The sequence below is a fragment of the Myotis brandtii genome, unplaced genomic scaffold, assembly GCF_000412655.1.
Source record: "Myotis brandtii unplaced genomic scaffold, ASM41265v1 scaffold244, whole genome shotgun sequence".
Taxonomy (NCBI): Eukaryota; Metazoa; Chordata; class Mammalia; order Chiroptera; family Vespertilionidae; genus Myotis; species Myotis brandtii.
Genome location: NW_005359225.1, coordinates 4,036,210 through 4,061,003, shown reverse-complemented (window position 1 = coordinate 4,061,003; position 24,794 = coordinate 4,036,210). Strand labels below are relative to the sequence as shown.

Genomic DNA, 24,794 nt, shown 5'->3' with positions numbered 1-24,794 from the left:
AAAACTGTGGTACATCTACACAATGGAATACTACACTGCGGTAAAAAAAAAAAAAAAGGAATTCTTACCATTTGCAACAGCATGGATGGAACTGGAGAGCATTATGCTAAGCGAAATAAGTCAATCAGAGAAAGATAAATATCACATGATCTCACTCATTTGTGGAATATAATGAACAACATAAACTGATGAACAAAAACAGATCCAGAGACAGAGAAGCATCGATCAGACCATCAAACCTCAGAGGGAAGGCAGAAGAAGGGGGTGGGAAAGGTAAGAGCTCAACCAAACAACTTGTATGCATGCATATAAGCATAACCAATAGACACAGACACTAGAGGGGTAAGGGCACAAGTGGGGGTTGGGGGTGGGTAGGCAATGGGGGGATAAGGACATGTGTAATACCTTAATCAATAAAGGGGGAAAAAAGAATAAATTGTGTTTCGTGTACTCACAACTGTAAACCTACTTTTGTCCACTCCTGTACATCTGACAAAGGATTCAAATGCAGAACATATAAACACTATAAATCATTAAGAAAAAGGCCAATAAGAGACTTTAACAGGTTCTTCTCTAAATGAACCACCCAAATGTCCAATTAACATATGAAAAGTTCCTCAGCTTCATTAGTCATCTAGAAAATGCTCATCAAATCCACAATTATTTACCCCAATTTACACCAGACAGGCTAAAAAAAAAAAAAAACACACACACGACAAAACTAAGGGTTTAAAGCAACTACAACTCTCATTCACTGCTGGTAGTGATTGCAACAATCACTTTGAAACCATTGCATAATATCTTCCAAAGCTGAACATATACCTTATGACACAGCAAATCTCCTCCTTAGGAATATATCCAATAGACAACATTCATAGTCACCAAAAGACACATACAAGAATGTTTGCACAGGCACTATTCATAATGATTTCAGTCACAACAATAGCTGTAATTAGAAAGACAGACAATGGTAAGTACAGGGTGTCCCCAAAAAATGTATACACACTTTAACAGCTGATAGCTCAATTTTGAAAATGAAATGTATTTTAGTAAACACGACCTTAAAATTATTCCAAGTTTGTGTATACATTTTGGGGGACGCCCTATATTTATGAGGATATGGAACAACTGGAACCTCCATACATTGCTGGTGAGAATGAAAATTGTACAGCCAATCTGAAAAACAGTTTGGTCATTTCTTAAAAAGTTAAACATAAACTTACCTAATGACCTGGTAATTCCAATCCTAGGTATACACTCAAGATTTTAACAACATATGTCCAAATAAAGACTAATATGTGAATGTCTACAGCAGCATTATATATAACCAGAGGCCCGGTGCATGAAATTCGTGCACTAAGCGGGGGGGGGGGGGGGGGTCCCTCAGCCCAGCCTGTGCCCTCTCATAGTCCAGGACCCCTCAGGGGACGAAGGAGGTTGGCCAGCCAGGGAGGGACCACGGGAGGGCTCCAGGGTGTGTCCGGCCCATCTCACTCAGTCCCCATCAGCCAGACCCCAGCTGCAAGCTAACCTACCGATCGGAGCATCTGCCCCCTGGAGGTCATTGCACATCATAGCAACTGGTTGACTGGTCGACCATCTACCCTCTGGTGGTCAGTGTACGTCATAGCGACTGGTCAACCAGTCGACTGTCTGCTCCCTGGTGGTCAGTGCATGTCATAGTGAGCAGTTGAGTGGCCTTAGTATATCATTAGCATATTACGCTTTGATTGAACAAATGACCGGACGACCGGACACTTTGTATATTAGGCTTTTATTATGTAGGCTATCAATAGCAGCAGTAGCAATAGTGGTTAGCATGTCCAGCATTTCCTGGGTATTAATTTTTCCTTCTAATATTCTCCAGTATTTTTAAATGTTGTTATAAATACTAATTTTTTGAAGGGGTATCATATTTTGGGGGTGGAGGGGAGCGATCTATTTTAGAATTCTACTTCACATAGAAAGTAATTGCTTACAAGGGCCAAATTTCCAAATTATGTTAAGTTGTTTTTGTCCAAGGAAGGGTAAGTTATTAATTCTTACATATCCATAAAATGATATATCAATATAATTTTTCTTGGCACATTTAGCTGTCTGATTCTAATTTAAAAAAATTTTTTTAAATGCTTAAATTTTCTGTGCCATACCATCCATTGAAAGCACACCATTCTCTATCAACAAGGACCTAATGAGAAAAAATGCCTGATTGTACAAAAATAACAATTAACTTCTCATAAAACTGCAGAATGGGATATATAAGGGAGAATAAATTATTATTATTATTCTTATTTATATTTGTAAATACTCTAAGTGTTATCTCCATCCAAAAGGTTCGATTCATGACCTTCTTTGTAGTCATGAAGATTCAAATGGAGTAAAAGGGGTTAGCCAGAACTATGAAGAAAAGGAGAATGCAGGGATACCAAGGCTTCTCTCCAACAAACATATCTGCCCTTGAACCTTATAAAGAACAGGTATACCTAGGATGGGCCCTCCATATCCAAGCTTACCTGTGCATATTCTCTTTCAATAGCAGCCTTCTTCTGACTGAATGTCCTAAAAACACAAATAAAAATTCATTACCAAAAGTATTATAATAATGTCATGTAAATTTACCACCACACCCTCAAATTGTACCTGCTAAGCTGTGTTAAGGAAAGGAACCATTTTCATTCATCTTATGTGCCTAGGAATACTGCTGACATCACAGACTCCTCTGGAGTCAGACAATCTACATTCAAATCCTAGCTCCACCACTTACTAGCTGTATGACCTTGGTCAAGTCACTTGACTTCTCTGTGCCTCAGTTTCCCCTTTGGTAAAATGGGGACAGTAACAATACCCACCTTGCAGGGGTAATGTAAAATTTAGTTAATTAAAATATATAAAGTGCTCAAAACAGTGTCTAGCACATAATAAATGCTATATAAATGTTAGCTATTGCTATTAGAATGGCAAGTGCACAGGAGGCACTAAAATAAAAGAAAATTTACTAACTTAACCAATGTAGAGGGAACTACAGAAAACAAGTTTAAAATCAAATTCTGAGCAGCTTCTCATCATGAAAAAATAGTCAAATCATTTCCTTCTTCCCAGTTTTTTACAAGAGTTACAAAACAAAGTACAAGGCTACTACATGTGTGGTACGATGGGAGCACCCTTTCCATACCCGTATATTTCATAGATTCTACAGCAAACACTTTTCACATTTTAACATTTATTATACATTGGGATTCATCTTTTAATAATTATTGGTAGTATTTTCTTCTATGGCAACAGTAATGAAATAACAGTGTACCTTATAAACCACAGACAAGGTAGAGTCAATGATATATATAATATGCACAATTTACCTTGAATAGTCTGAGTAAAGACTTTCCTATGCATGCCAGATATGTGTGCTCTTAAAAGCACTTCATTAAGGCGGAGATATGACAGCAAAAAGTGTGGAGCATCACCTCTCATATTTATCAAATGCAGCCTAAATAAAGCTGCTTTGCCCTGGCCTGGCTGCTCAGTTGGCTGGAGCATCATCCCGTACTCCAAAAGCTTGTGGGTTCGATTCCCTGTTGGGGCACTATGGGAGGCAACTGATCAACGTTTCCCTCTCACATTGTTTTTCTCTCTCCCTCTTCCTTCCTCTCTCTCTAAACTCAATTTAAGAACATTTTTTAAATCCCTTTCTTTAATAAATAATTACATAAATGCATAAATAAATAAATAAAGCCATAAAGCCTTTTTTTTTTTCTAGTTGCATGTGTTGACCAACTGACTTGTTTTATTTGGACATCTTTAATCTTATTTTCCTTTCAGCTCTTGATGCACCATAAATAAAGTAAAATAAAATGTCATCAAACTGAGTTACCTGAAAAGAGATAATTTTATCACAAAGAAATCAAAGTCCAAGTTTGTCATGAATAGCCCAGGGCCTAATATGAAGAGAGTCACAAGAAATCTCCCAATGCTTTCTAACATTGCATCCTTTAAATAGTATTCAGGTCATTTCAGTAAAAACTACATGATAGGAGATTAGTATGTCCTCTTATTCTTCAAAAGTGCTGATATCGTGACCCACACACACACAAAAAAACCCTGAGGAAAAGGGCGTTAAACACCCCCAACAAAAAGTGCATTTTCAAAAAAATTCTTTATTGTTTAAAGTATTACATGAGTCTCCTTTTTACCCTATTGACCTCTTCCTGGCTGCCCCTACCCCTCAGCACATGCCCTCACCCCCCTGTCTGTGTCCATTGGTTATGCTCATGTGCATGCATACAAGTCCTTTGGTTGATCTCTTACCCCCTCACCCCCCACTTTCCCTCATAGGTTGGGCAGTCTGTTCGATGCTTCTATAACTCTGGTTCTATTTTTGTTCATCAGTTTATGTTGTTCACTATATTCCATAAATGAGTAAGATCATGTGATATTTATCTTGCTCTGACTGGCTTATTTCACTTAGCATAATGCTCTCCGGTTTCATCCATGCTGTTGCAAATGTTAAGAATTCCTTCTTTTTTACAGCAGTGTAGCATTCCATTGTGTAGATGTACCACATAAAACTGCATTTTTAAGCACAGTCATGCACCCCTTAACAGGAACATATTCTGAGAAATGTGCCATTAGGCAATTTTGTCATTGTATGAACATCATTGAGTGCACTTGCACAACCTAGGTAGTATGGTCTATACACACCTAGGCTATATGATTAAACCCATTGCTCCTAGGCTACAAGTCTATACAGCATGTTACTGTACACAATAACACAAGATTAAATCAAACACAAGATTAAAATAATGCAATCAAGAGATATGGTAAACACAAGTTGTATGAGGCAGCTGTGTGTAATACAGCATACTGTTTTACAACCAACTTTTTTTATAAGAAAGATTGCACTCTAAAATAAAGATTAAAAGTATAGTATAGTAAATACATAAACTAGTAACACAGTTGTTTATTATCATTGTTAAGTATTATGTACTGTACATAATTATATGTGCTATACTTTTATACCACTGGCAGTGCAGTAGGTTTGTTTACACCAGCATCATCCCAAACATGTAAGCAATGTGTTGTGCCACAACACTACAACACTGCTAGGCAATAGAAAATTGTCAGCTCCATTATATCTTACTAGAGGGCTGGTGGATGAAATTCGTGCACTCGGGGGTGGGGGAGGGTCCCCCTCAGCCCAGCCTGTGCCCTCTCACAGTCCGGGAGCCCCACTATCGATCACTCCAGAGAGGTAGGTCCCACCCATGTTGGCCGGGGCTTCATGATGGATTGCCCCTGCAGAGGGAGGCCCAGGCTAACTGCTGCAGCACAACGGCCGGGTAGCCTGGACTTCCCTCTTTGGGGCGATCGTGGAGCCCCCCGATTGATCAATCACCCTGCTGGCTGGTGGCCTAGGCCTCGCTCTGCAGGGTGATCATGGGGCAATGGCCGGGCCCCCGACCAATCGCATCGCACCCGCCTTGGCTGGCCTGGCGCCAGTGGGTGTCATAGCATGGTCGTCCGGAAGGTCATCCGGAGGTCGTCCTGCTGTTTGGTCGTTCGGTCGATTTGCATATTACACTTTTATTATTATAGACGGGACCATCTTCGTATATGCAGTCCGGCGTTGACCCAAATTTTGTTATGTGGTGCATGACTATAAACACATTAATTTCCATTAAGATTTATCAATACTAACCAAGTTGCCAAAACCATCTTGTCAGGAGATTCATAATCAAGCTCACCTTTGAACACCATGACTTTAAATGTTTCATCTATGATATATCATTCAAGACCCAATTTAAGATGCCAAGTTTTCTTTGCCAGAGAAAGAGTGGGCGACATTTATTAGTCAGATAATTTTTTATTAAAGTGGGACACATATTCCTTTCAGATCATGGCAGAGAAAACATTGTAATCAAATGAAAATTTCTGCCATTTAAGTTAACGCAATCTTTTACTACATGATTTGTCTTTAAACATATTTACTGCAAGATATATCTTACTCCTTTATCCATGAATTACATTGTACATTTGAAAGATACATCATAAACCTTTCACAGCCTTCAGCCTGGCAGTTACTTACATAAAATTAAACACTGAAGTCTTTTTCCTTGCTTTCTCCTCCCTTAAAATGATAAAAATGTATAATGGATAGTTTTGAAGACTTACTTCCAATACATGTGTACTAACATATAAAGACTAGACCTAGATCAATGACAAAAGCCATATTAACAAAATAGGCCATTGTCAAAACCATTTAAAAATTTTAACAAAGTTTTACAATTTGTTATTATTCGTTTATATTTTTTTTATAAATTAATGGAACTTTGAAATCTGGTCATTTTCCTGAAAGCAAATTTAGGATTATGATGTCTCCTCAGGAGAATATTTGTTTTCATGCATATAGCTATACAAAATGGAACATTGTAATGGACTAACAGAAATTTATATTCTAGGTAAGGAATATTTCAGTAACTTTTGTAACATATTGGTTTCTAACATGTAAAGAATTTTTTCCATTAAAGTGAGTTTACTAATATAAAGTATCATGAGATTATATACATTTCTACCACCCAATATGAGCTGATTATAAGCTATTCATGGAATATTTTTATTTTATGTACGTTGCCAAAAAGTTGAAAATAAACATAATTAAGTAGCCAAAAAAAAAACAACACCTTGCTACATAATAAGTTATGTGGTGCGTGACTATAAAAACATGATTTTCCATTAAGATTTATCAATACTAACCAAGTTGCCAAAACCATGTTGTCAGGAGATTCATAATCAAGTTCACCTTTGAACACCATGTTCATCTTATGTTCATTCAGAAACTTTGTCTCCTTCACTCAGTCAGCACAAAACTGTCTGGTCTTAACTTACAGCAAAAAAGACAGGTAAGGGCATTTTCAACTATGGAAATAACTCAAAATCTAACCTAAACCCCATATATAGTTATCAGAAGAGCCAAACAATCCCTAAAAGCTCAGTGTTTCACACAATCTTTCAACAATCCTGGATCTGAAAAAACAGAAACAAAATCATGAAACCCCAAACAATGACCTTCTTCCACTCCTGTACTACTCAGCCAGACTGAAAGTTATGCAGGGCACTGAATCTTACACCTCTTCCTTGGTGTCTATTCTACGTGGCAGTTCTTGAAACAAGATACTACATCCTCCATCTACAACAGTGGTTCTCAACCTTCTGGCCTTTTAAATACAGTTCCTCATGTTGTGACCCAACCATAAAATTATTTTCGTTGCTACTTCATAACTGTAATGTTGCTACTGTTATGAATCGTAATGTAAATATCTGAAATGCAGGATGGTCTTAGGCGACCCCTGTGAAAGGGTCATTCGACCGCCAAAGGGGTCGCGACCCACAGGTTGAGAACCGCTGATCTACAATGTCTGGACATGGTGGGCACTGAAAATGCTGTGCTCCCAATTATTTAAAATAATCCTGAGGGAAAGATAACTGTCTTCTATTTTCAAGAAAACAGCTATCAAAACCAGGGAAAAGATGTTCTAGGTTCAATGGAGTTCTGCCAAGATACAATAAAGGCTGAGAAAATATCTACATAGGCTCTCTCACTGCTTGGAATACTATGAAAATTTCACTTGATTTTAACAGCTACATCTGTAGAGATAGTTTTCAATGAGAGGAAGAGCTTAAAATTTAAAGTCACATAAACCCAGGTTAAAACCCAGTTCTTCCATTTCTTAGTTCTTTGTTCCTATATAATAAAAGCCTATACTAAGTGTCCGACAGTTCAACCAGTCGCTATGACGTGCACTGACCACCAGGGGGCAGATGCCCCAACCAGTAGGTTAGCTTGCTGCTGGGGTCCAGCTGATCAGGACTGAGCGAGATGGGCCAGACACACCCTGGAGCCCTCCCGTGGCCCCTCCTCAGCCCCAATCGTGCACCGGTGGGGTACCTCGGCCTGGCCTGCGCCCTCTTGTAATCCGGGACCCCTCGGGGGATGTTAGAGAGCCGGTTTCAGCCTGATCCCCACAGGCCAGGCCAAAGGACCCCATCGGTGCACAAATCCATGCACCGGGCCTCTAGTCTAATAATAATATAATGCATAGTTGCTAGGAGGCTTTGATATACTAATATAATTAATGTTCAAAAGCAAATATTGACAGGATATGGAGAAATCGGAACCCTCATACATTGCTGGTGAGAATGTAAAATGGTATAGTTCCTTTGAAAAACAGTCTGGCAGTTGCTAGAATAGTAAAACAGATTACTCAGCAATTCTACTCTTAGGCATAACCCAAGAGAAATGAAAACAGATATACATGAAAAAAACTTACACATGAATGTTCATAGAAATGTTATGCACAGTAGACAAAAGCAAAACAATCCAAATGTTCAACTGATAAATGAATTAATAAAATGTGATTTATACAAACAATGGAATATTATTTAGCAATAAAAAGGAATTAAGTACTGATAGATGCTACAACATTAATGAACCTTGAAAACATTATGTTGAGTGAAAGAACCCAATTACAACAGACCACATATTGTACCATTTCATGTATATGAAATGCCTATAACAAATAAATCTATAGAAAGTACATTAGTGGTTGCCTAGGGCTGGGCAAATGGAGGGAGAGGGGAAGGATAATGGCTAAGGGATGTGGGGTTTTTGTGTGTGTGGTAATGCAAATGTTCTCAAGTTTATATGGTAATGGATGAATATACCAAAAGCCACCAAATTATACATTTTAAATGAGTGAATTACATAGTATGTGAATTATATCTTAATAAAGCTGTTAAAAAATTCCTATGCTACAGTATACATACATTTAGATATGGAGTATCTAAACTCATATATCCAAAAGCAGAGGATTAAGATTATATAGATATTAAATATGCATAAATACATAATTTTACTTATGTATTTAAAGACAGTTAAATATCTTCCTCCAATACATCTGAGAAGTAGACTTCCATCTCTCGCCATGATGAAGTAACTAGCACCAGACTAGCCTTCCTAAGCACTATCCATAAAACTGGATAAAATATATAACTCTGCTCTGTTCAGGTATGAAACAGCCAGCACACAGGAGGTGTGAATCACAATCGCTCCAGCTTTCTGCCTGGGACCCTTTCCCAACTGTACCACAGGGAAGTGGAGCCTCAGCCAAGCATGATGGTCTCACTGAACTGAGAGGCAGAGATCCCAGTTCTAGGCTACTGGAGTGGGCTAGAATGGATAGGACAGATACTGGAAAGGAAGCAACAATGCAAAAGGGGTGGCCCCAGAAATCTGCATTGGGGGGGGGGGTCCCTTAATCACCCTCTTCTGAGTACTGAGCTACAAATAAGCCAGGGTGAGATTCCATGAGGTGTAGTAAAGTTACGCCTGAGAGCTGAACAAATACCAGAAGCTGCACATTTCTGCAAAACAGTGGAATTCATTCAGCCAGTGTGGCTCAGTGGTGGATTGTTGACCTGGGAACCAAGAGGTCAAAGGTTCCATTCTCAGTTGGGACACATGCCCGGGTTGCAGGACTGATCCCCAGTAGGGGTTGTACAGGAAGCAGCCAATCCATGATGTTTCTCTGTTATCGATGTTTCTATTTCTCTATCCCTCTCCCTTCCTCTCTAAAAATCAATAAAAACATTTTTTTTAAAGTGGAATTCCAGGTCAGCCAGGGTGGAGACACAGCTGTACACCCTGGGCATTCAGGCTTTCAGTTGAAGCCTGCAAATTCAACACTCTCTAAAGCAGTGGTTCTCAACCTTCTGGCCCTTTAAATACAGTTCCTCATGTTGTGACCCAACCATAAAATTCTTTTCGTTGCTACTTCATAACTGTAATGTTGCTACTGTTATGAATCGTAATGTAAATATCTGATATGCAGGATGGTCTTAGGCGACCCCTGTGAAAGGGTCGTTCGACTGCCAAAGGGGTCGCGACCCACAGGTTGAGAACCGCTGCTCTAAAGAAAGACAACACAACAGAGACTTCTTATGATGTGTCATCCACATGCCCGATTAATAAAAAATTACTAAATATGCAAATAAGCAGGAAAACATGACCCATAATCACAGAAGCATTCAATGGAAACAGACCATGGCATGACTGCAATGTTGGAAACAGCAGGCAAGAGCTTTAAAACAGCTTTTATAAATATTCTAGCATTTAAAGGTACAATATCAGAAATGCAAACTGTACTGGATGGGCTTAAAGGTCAATTTTAAACTACAGAGGAGAGACAAACAGAAATTAGCCAATCCAAAGAACACAGATTAAAATCAGTTTAACATATGTGTACTCGGAGTCCAAAAAGCAAAGAACAGAGAATGGGGCAGAAAAAAATATTTGAAGAAATAATGACCCTAAAATCCCCAATTTTTGTTAAAAAACATCACCTATAGATTAAAAAAAAATCAGTACAGTCCAAGTGAAGATACCCCATTGCTCACATCATATTCAACGTGCAGAAAACCAAACATAATGAGGAAAAAGCTATGGGGGCAGGGGAGGCACATTACACAGAAGAGAACAAGTAAATAAATAACAGCTAACTTCCATCAGAAACAGTAAAGCCCAGAAGACAATGGAGTGGCCAACTGTCAACCCAGAATTCTATATCCAGCAAAAATTATCTTCCAAAAACAGGGTGAAGTAAAGACACTTTCAGATAAGTGAAAGCTAAGAGAATTGTCACCAGCAGAACTGCACTAGAAACTGAAGGAAGTTCTTCAGCCCAAAAGGAAATGATACCAGATTGAAACTCTAAACTATGTGCTGGTCTTGGGAAGGAAAGAAGAGAGCTAAAATTGGTAAACATAAAAGACCCCTTTCCTTCTCTTAATCTCTGTAAAGGATAACTGTGTTTAAAGCACAACTAACATTGTATTATAAGGTTTATAAAGTATGCAACACAAAGGCTGGGGTGGAGGAACTGAATTGTTTGTAAGCATCTTATGTGGAGTGGTATAATATTAACTCTAAGTATACAGTGATAAATTAAAGATGCATGGTGTAACAACTAGAACCACTTGAAAAACAGAAAGAGGTAGAGCTAAAAATGCAAGAGTTGAAAATAGAATACTAAAAATATTCAATTAGCTCAATATAGCTGAGAAAACTATTTATATAAAATACCTCTATAGTAACACAGACTAAACAGTTCCCCATGGAGCAAGTTGGCTAATAATGCAAAATATATCTTACCACAGAAAAAATATTTTAAATGACTATAATGTAAAACCTTTGGACAAAGTCAGATAAAATAAAATTTGAAACTAGAGAGGAATCGGAACATCTTAAATGTTTGCCTCTTTGGGGACAAAACAATTCTAGAAGGAAAGGAAAGTAGCACACAGCCTGTTTCCCCAACTCCAAGCTACAACGAGCTAAAGACCAGTCATTTTATGAAGAGAAGTTTGTGCTATGGCCAGAGTGGCTCAATGGACAGAGTGGTAACCTGCCCACTGAAGGGTCTCGGGTTCGATTCCTAATCAAGGGCATATCTGGGTTGCAGGTTCCATCTCCGTCCCCCCTGGGGCATATGGGAGGCACCCAATAGATGTGTCTTTCTCACATCGATGTTTCTCTCTCTCTCTCTCTCTCTCTCTCTCTCTCCCCCACCCTCTCACCTCCCTTCTAGTCTCTCTAAAAATCAATGGAAAAAATATCCTTGGGTGAGGATTAACATAAAAATTTTTTTAAAATAAAAGAAAAAGAGAAGTTTGTGAATCAAGTATTCTTAATATTTATACATATTGGAAATATACTGTAAAGTCTATTAATAATAAAAACTTCATTAAAAACTAATTAAAAGCCTAAAATGATATTTTATCTTCAACTAATAAGAATTTTTACAACATTTATATTAACAGACATGCAGTAAAATGTTACCAATACAAAATCACTAAATTTTAGTTTTGAGAGTAGAGAATATTTAGTTCAATAATTCAAAACATACTAAAAAAAGGTATATAATAAAAAGTCTCTGGCTCTCACCCTCATTCTCCAGCCGCCAATGGGGGAAAACAAATACTTCTAAAATATAATCAAGGGACATATACTCCCAGTTGTTTCCTGTGGGAACATGGACATACTAATACTTTGCATAACACCAGAAATAACATTTTCTTTTTGAATTGGGATTATTGCAAAGTTTACAAAACAGAAAACATCTGGATGACAAGACACTCATACATGAATGCCAAAAAGGAGACCAAGTGAAATGTTAAAATAAAGCATGACCAAGGGATACTTCGAGGACACAATAAAATGAAGTAAGAATATCAGCCAAGTTCTGTTAAGTTAGTCCTGACCAGCACATGACAGGAAATCTGCAGCAACGGAACAAAGCAGAGGGTTACAAGTTTCTGTGCCTAGTTCCCAAATTAATCACTGAAAAGCCAACAGCACAATCCAGACTTAGAAACTAATTCCTGCTTATGCAGCAGATCATTCCTGAACACTGACACCAACAAAACAGAACAGCATCTGTGGGATTCAAGTGAACATTCGAAGAATTTACAAAGAAAAACACTGACTTACCACCACAGGGCTCCTCAGGTAAAAGGCTTTATACTTTATACTTTGAAGACTAAATGGCCAATCCTCAATCAAGGGGCAAATTATTCAGCTAGGAGTATTTTTGCTCTTATTTGTCCTTCCCTGCTTTCAGATTAACCACTTCGCTACATATTAATGCTTTCACCCGAGAAGTAAAAGGAATGCAGCAAAAATACAACTGCCTGGTGGGCCCTTAGGCACCATTTCTCCAAATTATCAGAAGACCAAAAGTGACACGATATTTAACCACTCCGGGATTCCTAAGAGGAGAATCCTAAGAGATTCCTGGCCTCTGGCCTACCTATGGCAATACAAAAACCTACTCCTGACCTAAGACATTTAATTCAAAAGTAGTTGGAAGGAGGAGATACAAGGTTTCTAAAGAGTATCTTATTCCCAATCTGTCTGGGACAACTGGAATTCTAGCTGTGTCTTTCACAATCTAACCCCAAAATATTTTTTACACTTTTATGGCCAGCACTAGGAGTAAATGAGAAATGAGTCCCTGTGGCAAACTGGCAAAAGCCATATTACTGGTAACCAACACCTATTTCTTGCTGGCAAAAACCACCTCTACAAGAAGATAATCACATCCCCGGCCTCCTTCGCAGCTAAGCATGCACGGGCATACGAAGCAAACTCAGCCAATGAGATATAAGGGAAAGTCTGCTGGGATAATTTCTCATAGACATTGTCTTCACTAATAGAAGGAAAGGAGGGGGGGAGGAAGGGAGGGAAAATCTGCATAAGGAGACACTGTTCTTCCCTCCTCTTCTTCCACCTAAAGTTGTTGCATGAGAATATCATGCTTGGAGTTGCAGAACCCATCCAGCAATAGTGAGGAGAATCATTACCAACACACAGAGCGATGGATAGTACCCAGGACTGCTGAATTTGGTGAAGGAAATTCTTTAGAATCACTTGAACAGTTTATCTTTGAGGTCCATTACATTTTTTAATCCACAGGTTAATTCCTTAGGGCAGCGGTTCTCAACCTGTGGGTCGCGACCCCTTTGGGGGTCAAACGACCCTTTCACAGGGGTCGCCTAAGACCAACGGAAAACACATATATAATTACATATTGTTTTTGTGATTAATCACTATGCTTTAATTATGTTCAATTTGTAACAATGAAAATACATCCTGCATATCAGATATTTACATGACGATTCATAACAGTAGCAAAATTACAGTTATGAAGTAGCAACGAAAATAATTTGACCCTTTCACAGGGGTCGCCTAAGACCATCGGAAAATACATATATAATTACATATTGTTTTTGTGATTAATCACTATGCTTTAATTATGTTCAATTTGTAACAATGAAAATACATCCTGCATATCAGATATTTACATTACGATTCATAACAGTAGTGCAAAATTAGTTATGAAGTAGCAACGAAAATAATTTTATGGTTGGGGGTCACCACAACATGAGGAACTGTATTAAAGGGTCGCGGCATTAGGAAGGTTGAGAACCACTGCCTTAGGGGATGACAAGTCACAGACATAATTTCTGAGTTGATGTTCACAACTAAAATCACAGTCCACATGCAGTTACTGAGCATCTATTATGTTCCAGACACTATGCAAGAGAGTCTTTATATGCATTACTGTGTTTCATTATAAAAATAATCCCATAAAATGTAATTATTACCATTTTACTGATGAGAAACATGAAGCTCAGAGAAATTTAGGTGACTTGTGGCCAAAGTCACACAGTTAATAAGAAATTAAGAACTAGAATTCAAGCCAGGTTGTATGCCTCTAAGCTAGTGTTAGTTGCAGTATATCACAGCTACCCTACCACACAGATCACCTTCACCATCAATCCTACTTATATATTTGGGTGTGGCTAAAAAGACCAAATCAAGAAAGGATGCACACAAACATTCTTCAACCCCTCTATTCTTAACCCAAGTGGTAGGTAACACTCATTATTAGTCCCTAGTTTAATTCCATCTGGTTCATGAAAGTATCCTCCATTCAAGTCTATAAATCATAAAGCAACTCTCCCCGAAGTGGGCTGCAATGGCTATCCCGTTCAGAACCAAATCTTCAAATTTTAGGAGTACATAAGGATCTATGAACAATGGTTTATGAGTTCATAAGTTATTAAATAGTAATAGGAAGAGGTATTATTAAAACCCGACTCTTTCAGTTGAAGTAAGCAGTGGTCTGTGACAAGTTTTATTAACTAGACCCTCTCAAACTCTATTTCCCTCTTTCTTCCTCTGCCTAGTTTGTATCTCCTATTCTTAGTATCCTCCACAACTGACCATCATGTGGAAGTATATATTTAAAATTTAGCCCTAACCGGTTTAGCTCAGTGGATAAAGCTTCGGCCTGCAGACTCAAGGGTCCCAGGTTCGATTCCGGTCAAGGGCATGTACCTTGGTTGCGGGCACATCCCCAGTAGGGAGTGTGCAGGAGGCAGCTGATTGATGTTTCTCTCTCATCAATGTTTCTGACTCTCTATCCCTCTCCCTTCCTCTCTGTAAAAAAATCAATAAAATATATTTAAAAAAAATTTTTAAATTCATTTAGTCAGTTAAGTTTCATGTTTTCTTTTAATTTTAAAATCAGGTCATCTTTTTTCTCCCCTCTCTCTCAAAGAAATATTTATGGTCCTACTTATCTTTTTCTTTGTAACCCTGTTTTTAAGAAATTCTCCATCTCATGGTCTGCATCTCTTTTAAGTTCTAGTCTGAAAGAATACTAGGTTGAGAAGCAACAATGATTGCTGAGTAAGTGAAGAAAAAACCAGAGTCCAGTACCTGATCTGCTGCTTCCAGTTTTTATCATATCTAAAATACCACCAATTGCAAGACACATTATGTTCCACTATGGAAAAATGCTGCCAATTAAATTGATAGAATGGCCTGACACTTACTATTTTTATTTATTCTTATTGAAAATAACTTTTAAACTTATACTTTTAGCATGTATTACTCTTGTGCATAATTTCTAAAAGATAAAATAAATTGGTGCATAAACTGGCCACATTTAGACTTGAACTCTTTTGAATTAGTCAATACCCATGTTTTCCCACACAAAATCATATGTTGCTGTGTTCATTTATTTTAGGGAGAGAAGAAGGGAGAGGGAGAATGGGAGAAAGCAAAACATCAATGTGAGAGAGACACATCAACTGGATACCTCCCACATGCACCTCAACTGGGGATCAAGTCCACAACCTGGGCATGTGCTCTGACCGGGAATCAAACTGGCATCCTTTTTAAAAAATATATATATTTTTATTGATTTTAGAGAGAAAGGGAGAGGGAGAGAGAGAGAAAAACATCAATGAGAGAGAATCATTGATTGGCTGCCTCCTGCATGCCCCCTACTGGGATTGAGCCTGCAGCCGGAGCATGTGCCCTTGACTGGAATCAAACTCAGGACCCTTCAGTCTGCAGGTCCATGCTCTATCCACTGAGCCAAACCAGCGAGGGCACAAACCACCAACCTTTTGATACACGGGACAACGTTCAACCAACTGAGCCACACTGGCCAGGACTCCACACAATATCATAATCTGTGTCACCAAAAGCCCAGGTGCTCCAAGATTTGTATTCCAACCTTTATCTCTGGGATTTTCTTCCAAGCCTGCTGATACCTATTCTGCAAGTTCTCTGCCTAAAGAGACAATGACAACTGCATCATGGCCAAAAGCAACTGTAAGAAGTATCTGGATTTCAAAAGTGTAAAAATGTAAAAACAGTGCTTCTCTAGAAGTAATGACACAATGAGTTTTTCTATTGCCTTGAATAAGACAACATCCTTCCCAGCCTTCAATTTCCACTAATAGTAGTTTCCAATGCTGAATACCTACCACACTGGGCATTTCACATATCTCATTCAACTCTTACAGAAAAGCAAAAAGGTGGGCATGAACCTTGCTTTATATACATAAAATATGAGGCTCAGAGAACCTTAGCCTCTTGCTGAAGATAACCCAGCTAATAAGTGGCAGAGCTGAGTTTCAATCTCTGGTCTACTTTCAAAGTCCTTCTTCTTCCCACCACTTCAGTGGTTCCCAAAATTCAGTGAACGTAAAAATCACCTCAGGTGACTCTCCCACAGAGTGGGAAAATACTGCAAATACAGTATATATTTGCAAACCATAAAGCTGATTATATATATTTATTTATATATATTTACATATATATTTATGTACATATGTATGTGTATATATTTTATATATATGTATATAGAACTCTCACAACGCAATAAGAAAACAACAAATAACTCAATTAAAAAAATGGGCAAAGGATTTGGATAGACATTTCTCCTAAGAAGATATACAAATGGCCAATAAGCACATGAAAAAATGCTCAAAATCAGGGGTCCTCAAACTTTTTAAACAGGGGGCCAGTTCACTGTCCCTCAGACTGTTGGAGGGCCGGACTATAGTTTAAAAAAAAAACTATGAACAAATTCCTATGCACACTGCACATATCTTATTTTGAAGTAAAAAAACAAAACGGGAACAAATACAATATTTGTATTTGCATGTGGCCTGCGGGCCGTAGTTTGAGGACCCCTGCTCAAAATCATAAGCTATTAGGAAAATACAAATCAAAGCCACAATATGATACCATTCACACACTAGAATTCTATAATCAAAAGACAGACCACAAGCATTGGCAAAGATGTGGAGAAACTGGAACCTTCATACATTATTGCTAGTAGGAATATAAAATGGTACAGCCACCTTGGAAAACAGTTTGAAAGATCCTCACAGAGTTACTATATGATCCAGCAATTCCACCACTAGGTATATACCCAAGATAAATAAAAACATTACACACAAAAATTTGTACATGAATGTTCAAAGAAGCATTATTAATAATAGCCAAACAAACCATCGATTAATGACTAGATTAATAAATTGTGGTATATCCATATAATGGAATATTATTTGGCAACAGAAAGGAATGAAGTACTGATGTTACAGCATGGATGAACCTTGAAAACATTATGCCAAGTAAAAGCCAGCCAAAAAAGACCACATATTGTATGATTCCATTTATATAGATTCCATTTCTATATAGAGAGCAAGTAATTGCTTAGGGCTGGAGAAGTACAGAGTTTTTGTGATTTTCTTTAATTTTGTTATTTTATTCATTTTTTAGAGAGAAGAAGGGAGAGGGAGAGAAATAGAAACATCAATCTGCTGATTCCTGGGGCCCCCTACTGGGAATAATACCTGCAGCCTGGGCACGTGCCCTGACCAGGAATCAACCACTGAACCACACTGGCCGGCTAGAGGTTCTTTTAGGCAGGACAAAAATGTTCTAAAGTTCAAGTGTAGTGGTCGCTGTACAGCCCTATGAATATACTAAAAATCTTTAAATGGATTAATTGTATGTTATGTGAATTATATCTCAATAAACCTGTTTTTAAAAATTCCTCTAGACCAGATTACCACTAAAGTTCCTTTCTAGACATGAAAGTCTCAGAGCATCCATGAGCAGACTTCAGAATCCAATCCCCAGTGACTCCCGTGAAACTACAGTTGAGAGAAAGTATCATATAGTACAGTAATTCCTTACTTGACGTCGTTAGACCTCCAGGTGTCAACAAAGGAAGGACAGGTGCTTCTTGAGCCAGTTTCAGTTTTTTCAGAACATCTGAGAGAAACCATACACTCAGCCTTCTCTGAGGTAAGGTTTTAGGGATCTGCCTTCTGGCTAGTTTCATGGTAGTAGTTTTAAAATATGATTCAAAGCTGACTGACAGCTTAAGGTATGAAAAGTAAAAAATAGGAAAACAAACTATTAGTTAAAATGTACTTTTTGAAAGGCAAAATGTTTCCAAAAAATGAGACCATGATGAGTTCTTTGGTTAAAAAACTTGGGAAATACAGGTAAGTGCACTAGTCTAGAAATTAGGAGAACCATCTTAGGATCCTCCTTAATATGATTCATTTCATCTCACTGTGCCTCAGTTTCCATTTTCATCTGTAAAAATCAACAAATGTGATAATATCCACCTGACTCTAAAATCCCATGATTTCTCCATATTATATAATGACACCTTAAAAATGTCTGCTAAAAGAATATTTCTTCACATTGTGGGTGCTTGCAAAGAACTTTCTTTACTGAGAGCACATCATAGTAATAAACAATACTAAATACATAACACTAATAAACAATACATACTACAGCATTTAGAAACTTACTTATAAGTGTCCTTAGAAAGCAAAGAGAGGAAAAAATAATTAAAAAGAGAGTGAAGTGTGCTTGTCTACTGCTGACAGCAAAAGTCAACAGGAAACACTTCAGAATAGAATCTCCCCAAAGCATGGAATGTCCCTGATTAATAACAAATGAGTTATCTCTCCTTCCAATACTTTTCTCCCAACAGACCAGCTTCCAAATGTATCCCTGAAACTAATGAACTGAAAAAGAGGAAGAGAGCAAAGGAAAAATACATATTATAATTGGTTTCCTCCCTTCGAAATTCCAGAAGATGAGCAGAGGGGAGAGGGGTAAGAACTAGCAATAACCAAGCATAAAATTCTATTTACAGCTTAATGTGTTGTGGTCTTTTTTTTCTTTTTTAACTTTTTTTAAAGTCATAAAAACGTTTCCACTACTAATTTCTTTATATTAAGAATAATCTGCTATTTGCACCTTTTTAAATAAATTCACACTCACTTAAGTTGAGTAATAACACTGTTTGGGGGGCCATAGGTTAAAAGGAGTGCTGTCTGCAGGGTTTGGGAGAGGAGGGAGGTGAGAGCAGGCAAGATCCTTTTCAAAATAACATATACAAAAACCCCAGTTCAGAGATTTCTAATGAATTTTTAAAAGGTCATTCCACTTGCTACAACAGACCAGAAAAGCCAGACCTCCTCCCTCCTCAAGTAACTAAAGTTATCATGAATACTAAAGAGCAGGCAATTTTCAACTTCCAATTCAGTATTATCATTGAAAGCAGAAAAATGCCTGGCTGGGGTTGCTCAGTGGTAGAGCGTCAACCTCTGAACCAAGAGGTCACAGTTTGGTTCCTGGTCTTGATTCCTGGTTGGGGCATGTGCCCAGGTTTCAGGCTTGCTCCCCAGTGGGAGGTACGCAGCAGGCAGTTGATAAATGATTCTCTCTCATCATTGATGTTGCCATCTCTCCCTCTTCCTTCCTCTCTCTGAAATCAATTTTTAAAAAAGGCAAACCTAAACTCCTATTTTAGTAAGTAATATAGTATTCTGCCCACAGCTACATAGGAGTGAAGGAATTCATTCTATCAATTTACTATAAAAGAAGAATATACTAACTCCTTCAAAATAATGAAGAACCCATTAATTCTTGCAGCAACAACAATCTCTGTATTTACACGTTGTATATAAATACTGATATGCACTACATCAAATAGCACAGTACATTTTAAAGTGCTCATGTGAATCAAAGTATAACACAAGCTCAACAGACTATAGCCCCACTTACAAACAAATAAGGTGCAGCCTGGTGGCGTGGCTCAGTTGGTTGAAGTGTCATCACACACACCAAAGGATGGCAGGTTGAATTCCCAGTGGGCACGTATGGGAGGCAACCAATTGATGTTTCTCTCTCAGATCTCTCTCTCTCTCTCTCCCTCTCTCTCTCTCTCTCTCTCTCTCCCCCTTCCTCTCTCTAAAAATCAAAACAAAAAATATGATGCAATTAAGTTTATCAATTCTGCCAGCCTCAATAAAGGGTACAAAGACACAAAACAAGTAATTTAGACCCTAACTTAAAGGAATTCTCATGAAGAGGAAAGCCAGAAGCATGTGCAAAATCAAAATTCTTTGAGATCACAGAGAACAACAAACTTATAAACGTAATGGTAACCAGAATTTGCCAGGTGAAAAAGCAGGAGGAACGACACAGCAGGCAAAGAGAACAACACTACAAAGGCATGAATGTAGAAAACACAATTAGATAACCAAAAGTCCTGAGGGGCCAGGGCAGGGAGATTAAGCAGGAAGGATGCATGGGCATGAAATGGTAGTAATTAAGTCAGCAAAGGAAGCTTGTAGCTGGGTTGCAGAAGGCCACGACAAGGTGTTTGGTCTTTATCCAGAAGGCACAGAGAACCTGATATATAATAAGCAATGTTTTTCGAAAGCTAACTGATGGTAATGTGGAAGATAGACTTAAATGGAGGGATGGGGGGGGGGGGGTTGAAAGATAGGAAAACATTACTGCAATAATGCAAGTAATATGTGATGGGGTCAGCAATAATACAAACAACTGACATCAATTTGACAATGATTCTGTATCCATATATTTGACCATAAGCTCTGGTACCAAGGTACAGGCAATGAAGGAAAAAAATTTTTAAATGCAAGCAAGAAGTCTTTATAAGATACAATCAACAGGACTTAATGACCACTGACCATCCAAAACCCAAAAGAGAATCTTTACTTACACACTAATTTTGCCTTCCTAAAGGGCTTCTGAAAATTTACTTTCTTCATCTAGAAACTTCTACTAAAATACCTTCGTTCACTTAATAGATGTTAAAAACTTTACATTTTTAACCATATGAAGAGTTTCAGGTGTCTTGTACAGGAATTATTTAAGTCTAAAAACTTCCTTGTGGCCACAAGAAAAGTAAAAGAAATAAATACAGAATTTAAAAAAGAACAATGATCTTGGTACATCCAAGACTGGAGACTATATGTCTTAGGTAGAAACCCTGAAAATATAGGTATACAGTAGAAATACCCATGAATAGTACCTAATAAATTAAACATGGGGGAGAAAAGGGAACTCTTTAAATCAAAATCTTTGGGCTATAAACAATTCAGCTACCCAAACACATATAATTTTATTATAACAACATATAGTTTATACTTTTCATGAAACCAACATAAAGTTGTGCACCATAGGAAAAATAGGCAACTGATAAGGCTTAGGCCCAGTTCCAATTCGACAAACATATTACTAAAGGGAAGTAAGAATTGTAGCCATACTGTTTCAACATGCAAAGCATTTTCCACCCTTTACCAAGGTATGGTGGTTAAACTATCGGTTTGTATTATAGGATTGTGAAATAAAATGGTGTTTCAATAAAATGAGTTATGCTTCCCTCTATAAAGAAAGATACTGATTTTCACAATGCTGACACAATGTCTTATCTTTTAAATTTAAAGTTACTGTGAATATGAAAAAAGGTAACTTTAATGATAAAACAGGATACATTTTCCACTGAATTTAATGTTCAAAGACAAAGTGATATTTGTCATGTTCTAACAAATAATGCCAGTATATACTCATCTGAGGTTGACTGGCTCACCCCCAGATATTAACCATTAACCAGAGGTGTTACTCTAAAAATCTGTGTGAAATTGTAAAGGTCAATAAATGTTACAATTCAGTAGAAAGATTATTTAAATAAGAATTTCTACTTCAATGACTATATTTTGACAGGTAAATTTTAAGACCCTTGTTTTTTCATAATAGTATGTGTACGTTATAGGTTCCCCCACTAAAAGAAAAAAAAGCTTGTATTGTGTTAGTTCCAGTAATAATTTCTAGCTGAGTCAAAGCTCTAACAGCCTTAAAGCAGGAAATCCAAAAGGAAATTCCATCATCAGTTCCTGGGGTTTGGTAACTGAAAGGTTCTTTGAAACAGATATAGAAGTTCAAACTAGTTACTATAACCTTACCTCATATCTTCAAGCAAGTCACATTCTGCTTGATGTTTGGCTTGAAGTTTTGTCATCTGTTCAACTTGAATGTTTTTCAGTTCTTGTGTAACTTTCACCTAAAATACACCAGGTATTTATGAAGACCTTACTGCAACTTTAACAACAACAAAAACTACTTAAGGAAAATACTAAATACTTGTCAGAATATATACCTCTTGCTCACCTCTCCCCTGAAGACCATAAAGCAGTGGTTCTCAACCTGTGGGTCGCGACCCCTTTGGGGGTCGAACGACCCTTTCGCAGGGGTCGCCTAAGACCATCGGAAAACACATATATAATTACATATTGTTTTGTGATTCATCACTATGCTTTAATAATGTTCAATTTGTAACAATGAAAATACATCCTGCATATCAGATATTTACATTACGATTCCTAACAGTAGCAAAATTACAGTTATGAAGTAGCAACGAAAATAATTTTATGGTTGGGGGTCACCACAACATGAGGAACTGTATTAAAGGGTCGCGGCATTAGTAAGGTTGAGAACCACTGCCATAAAGCCATTATTTGTCACCTAATTTTGTTAACTAAAGATATTTAATAAAAATTCTAGACAAATATCCGGAAACAGGTTAAATATAAATACACAAGTATAAAAACTACAGATGAAAGAGGTGCAAAATAAACTGCCAATCATCCTACTTCATGCACGAGCTCAGTAGATATCTAGGTCTTCTTAAAGTTTTAAGATTCTGTCTTCTATTTCTTCCAAAAAGGATTCAACGACATTAACCACCAGAAATGGTGAGCAGAGTGGAACCGGGAGAAAGGAGTATATAAGAATGCCTAATATATAATGACTGAAATGTACACAATAATGAAGTTACATGCTTGAATCAACTACATAAATTATTCCATAATGGCTGCGAGAAAGCACACTGTCTCAGGATGATGCCTTCCACTTGCTGACAGCGCATCAAATCACAATCTCTTTCTCACAAAGGAGAAAGCAAAAGTGACCTTCTGGGATATGCAATGCTTTTAAGCCTCCCCAGCAAGTCGGTTCCTGTGGCGGCTCCACTTCAAACAGCTAGAACAGCAAATGCAAGCTGGCCAGTGCCTCGCCCCGCCAGGCCGGCACCCCAGGGTTCCAGGTCCAGTGGGCCTGGAATCCCCCCCGTGGCAGCGGGACTACCCGGAGGGGTGGGGGTACATGTGTGAAAGAAAAAAGACCCATAACTGGAGAAATCGGATTCAGAAGGGAGAGAAAGGACAGGGAAGGGCAGGGAGAGGAAGGGAAGGGAAGGAGGAAGAAGAAAGAAGAGAAGAGAAGAGAAGAGAAGAGAAGAGAAGAGAAGAGAAGAGAAGAGAAGAGAAGAGAAGAGAAGAGGGAAGGGAGGAGAAGAAAACAAAGAAAAGGAAGAAGACACAAGTGAGGCATTCAGTAAATGTTTGCCCACGAGGGGAGGATAGAACAGCCTCCTCCACCCAGCGCCCAGAGTAGACACTGAGTAACCATCTGCAGGATTAAAAAGACAAGAACACAGCCTCAGCCCTCGGGAAAGCTGGAGAAGAGGGCAGAGAGGCGGTTCTCAAAGGGGCGCAGCAGGGAAGCTGCTGACAACCCCGGAGACCCGTCACTCCCACCCCAAGCCCAGATCGCGATACACGCCATGCACCGCCGGATTCTCATTCTCCCAGGGGCACTGCCACCGCCCCCAAGGTCCCCTACCGGAGGAAGGGAACGGGAAGGGGGATGGGGGGGGGTGAGAATGGCAAGACTGGTCAATGCTTAAAACCTTGTTTATCCCTAGGATGGGGGGCGATGACTATTCCAACTTCTTTTCGGCCCGCCCCGTGGGAAAAGCAGGCCAAACCTTCAGGCTAGGCTGGAAACAAATTCCCTGCAAATCTGCAAATGGGCGAGGATGGCGACAAGCGGCTGGAGGGCTCCAACCTGGTGCAGACTAAACAATCACACAAGCACAAGGCTCTGCAAAGCTGCAAGGGCTCCCCCGCCTCCCCTCAGTGCAGCCCCGAGAATGCACTTTGCAGCGAGCAGCACTGCCATGCGCGCGCGCGCACACACACACACACACACACACACACAAATGTGCACCCGAAACTCTTGTGAGATGTCTGGGGGTCCACCGCGGTGGAGAGGGCGAACCCCGGCCGCCCCTTCATCGGGAAAGGCACCTCACCCGTCTGGAACCGGCAGCAACTCGGTGACAAGCCAGAGGCTACGGCGGGCACGGCCCGTTGCGGAAAGGGGGAGGGGTCGCAGCGATCGCCCCAGCCGCGTTCCTTGGACGCATCCCCCCCAAAGCCCCAAAGCCTCCCTTCAGCACCCTCACCTTCCTCGGCGGCGGCTGCATGATGCTGAAGGGACATCAATCCTCCCCCGACGGCGGCGTTAGCTGGGGTAAGAGAAAGGAGAAGGGCCGAGAAGAGGGACCGGCCCAGCAAGCGTGCGTGTTTGAAAGGAGAGCTTGAGGACGAGGACGAGGACTCGCCCCGGAGGGAGCAGGGCGGGCGGCAGGAGGACCCGGTCACGGGCGAGAGTGAAGAGAAGGAGGAGCCGGGCAGGCCCG

At 39.1% G+C, this 24,794-nt stretch overlaps 1 protein-coding gene across 2 annotated transcripts in view; it reads right to left on the bottom strand.

Annotated features, from left to right (window-relative positions):
- Positions 1 to 24,788, bottom strand: part of FCHSD2 (FCH and double SH3 domains 2) — a 165,732-nt gene extending 140,944 nt beyond the window's left edge. For both annotated transcript variants that reach the window (XM_005867107.2, XM_014540446.1), the window contains exons 1-3: positions 24,558 to 24,788; positions 22,216 to 22,313; positions 2,514 to 2,559 (exon numbers count right to left, since the gene is read on the bottom strand). In XM_005867107.2, coding sequence (XP_005867169.1) covers positions 2,514 to 2,559; positions 22,216 to 22,313; positions 24,558 to 24,578 — 165 coding nt within the window. In that variant the 5' untranslated portion in view covers positions 24,579 to 24,788. The remainder of the gene's footprint in view (positions 1 to 2,513; positions 2,560 to 22,215; positions 22,314 to 24,557) is intronic.
- Positions 24,789 to 24,794: the final 6 nt, after the last annotated feature.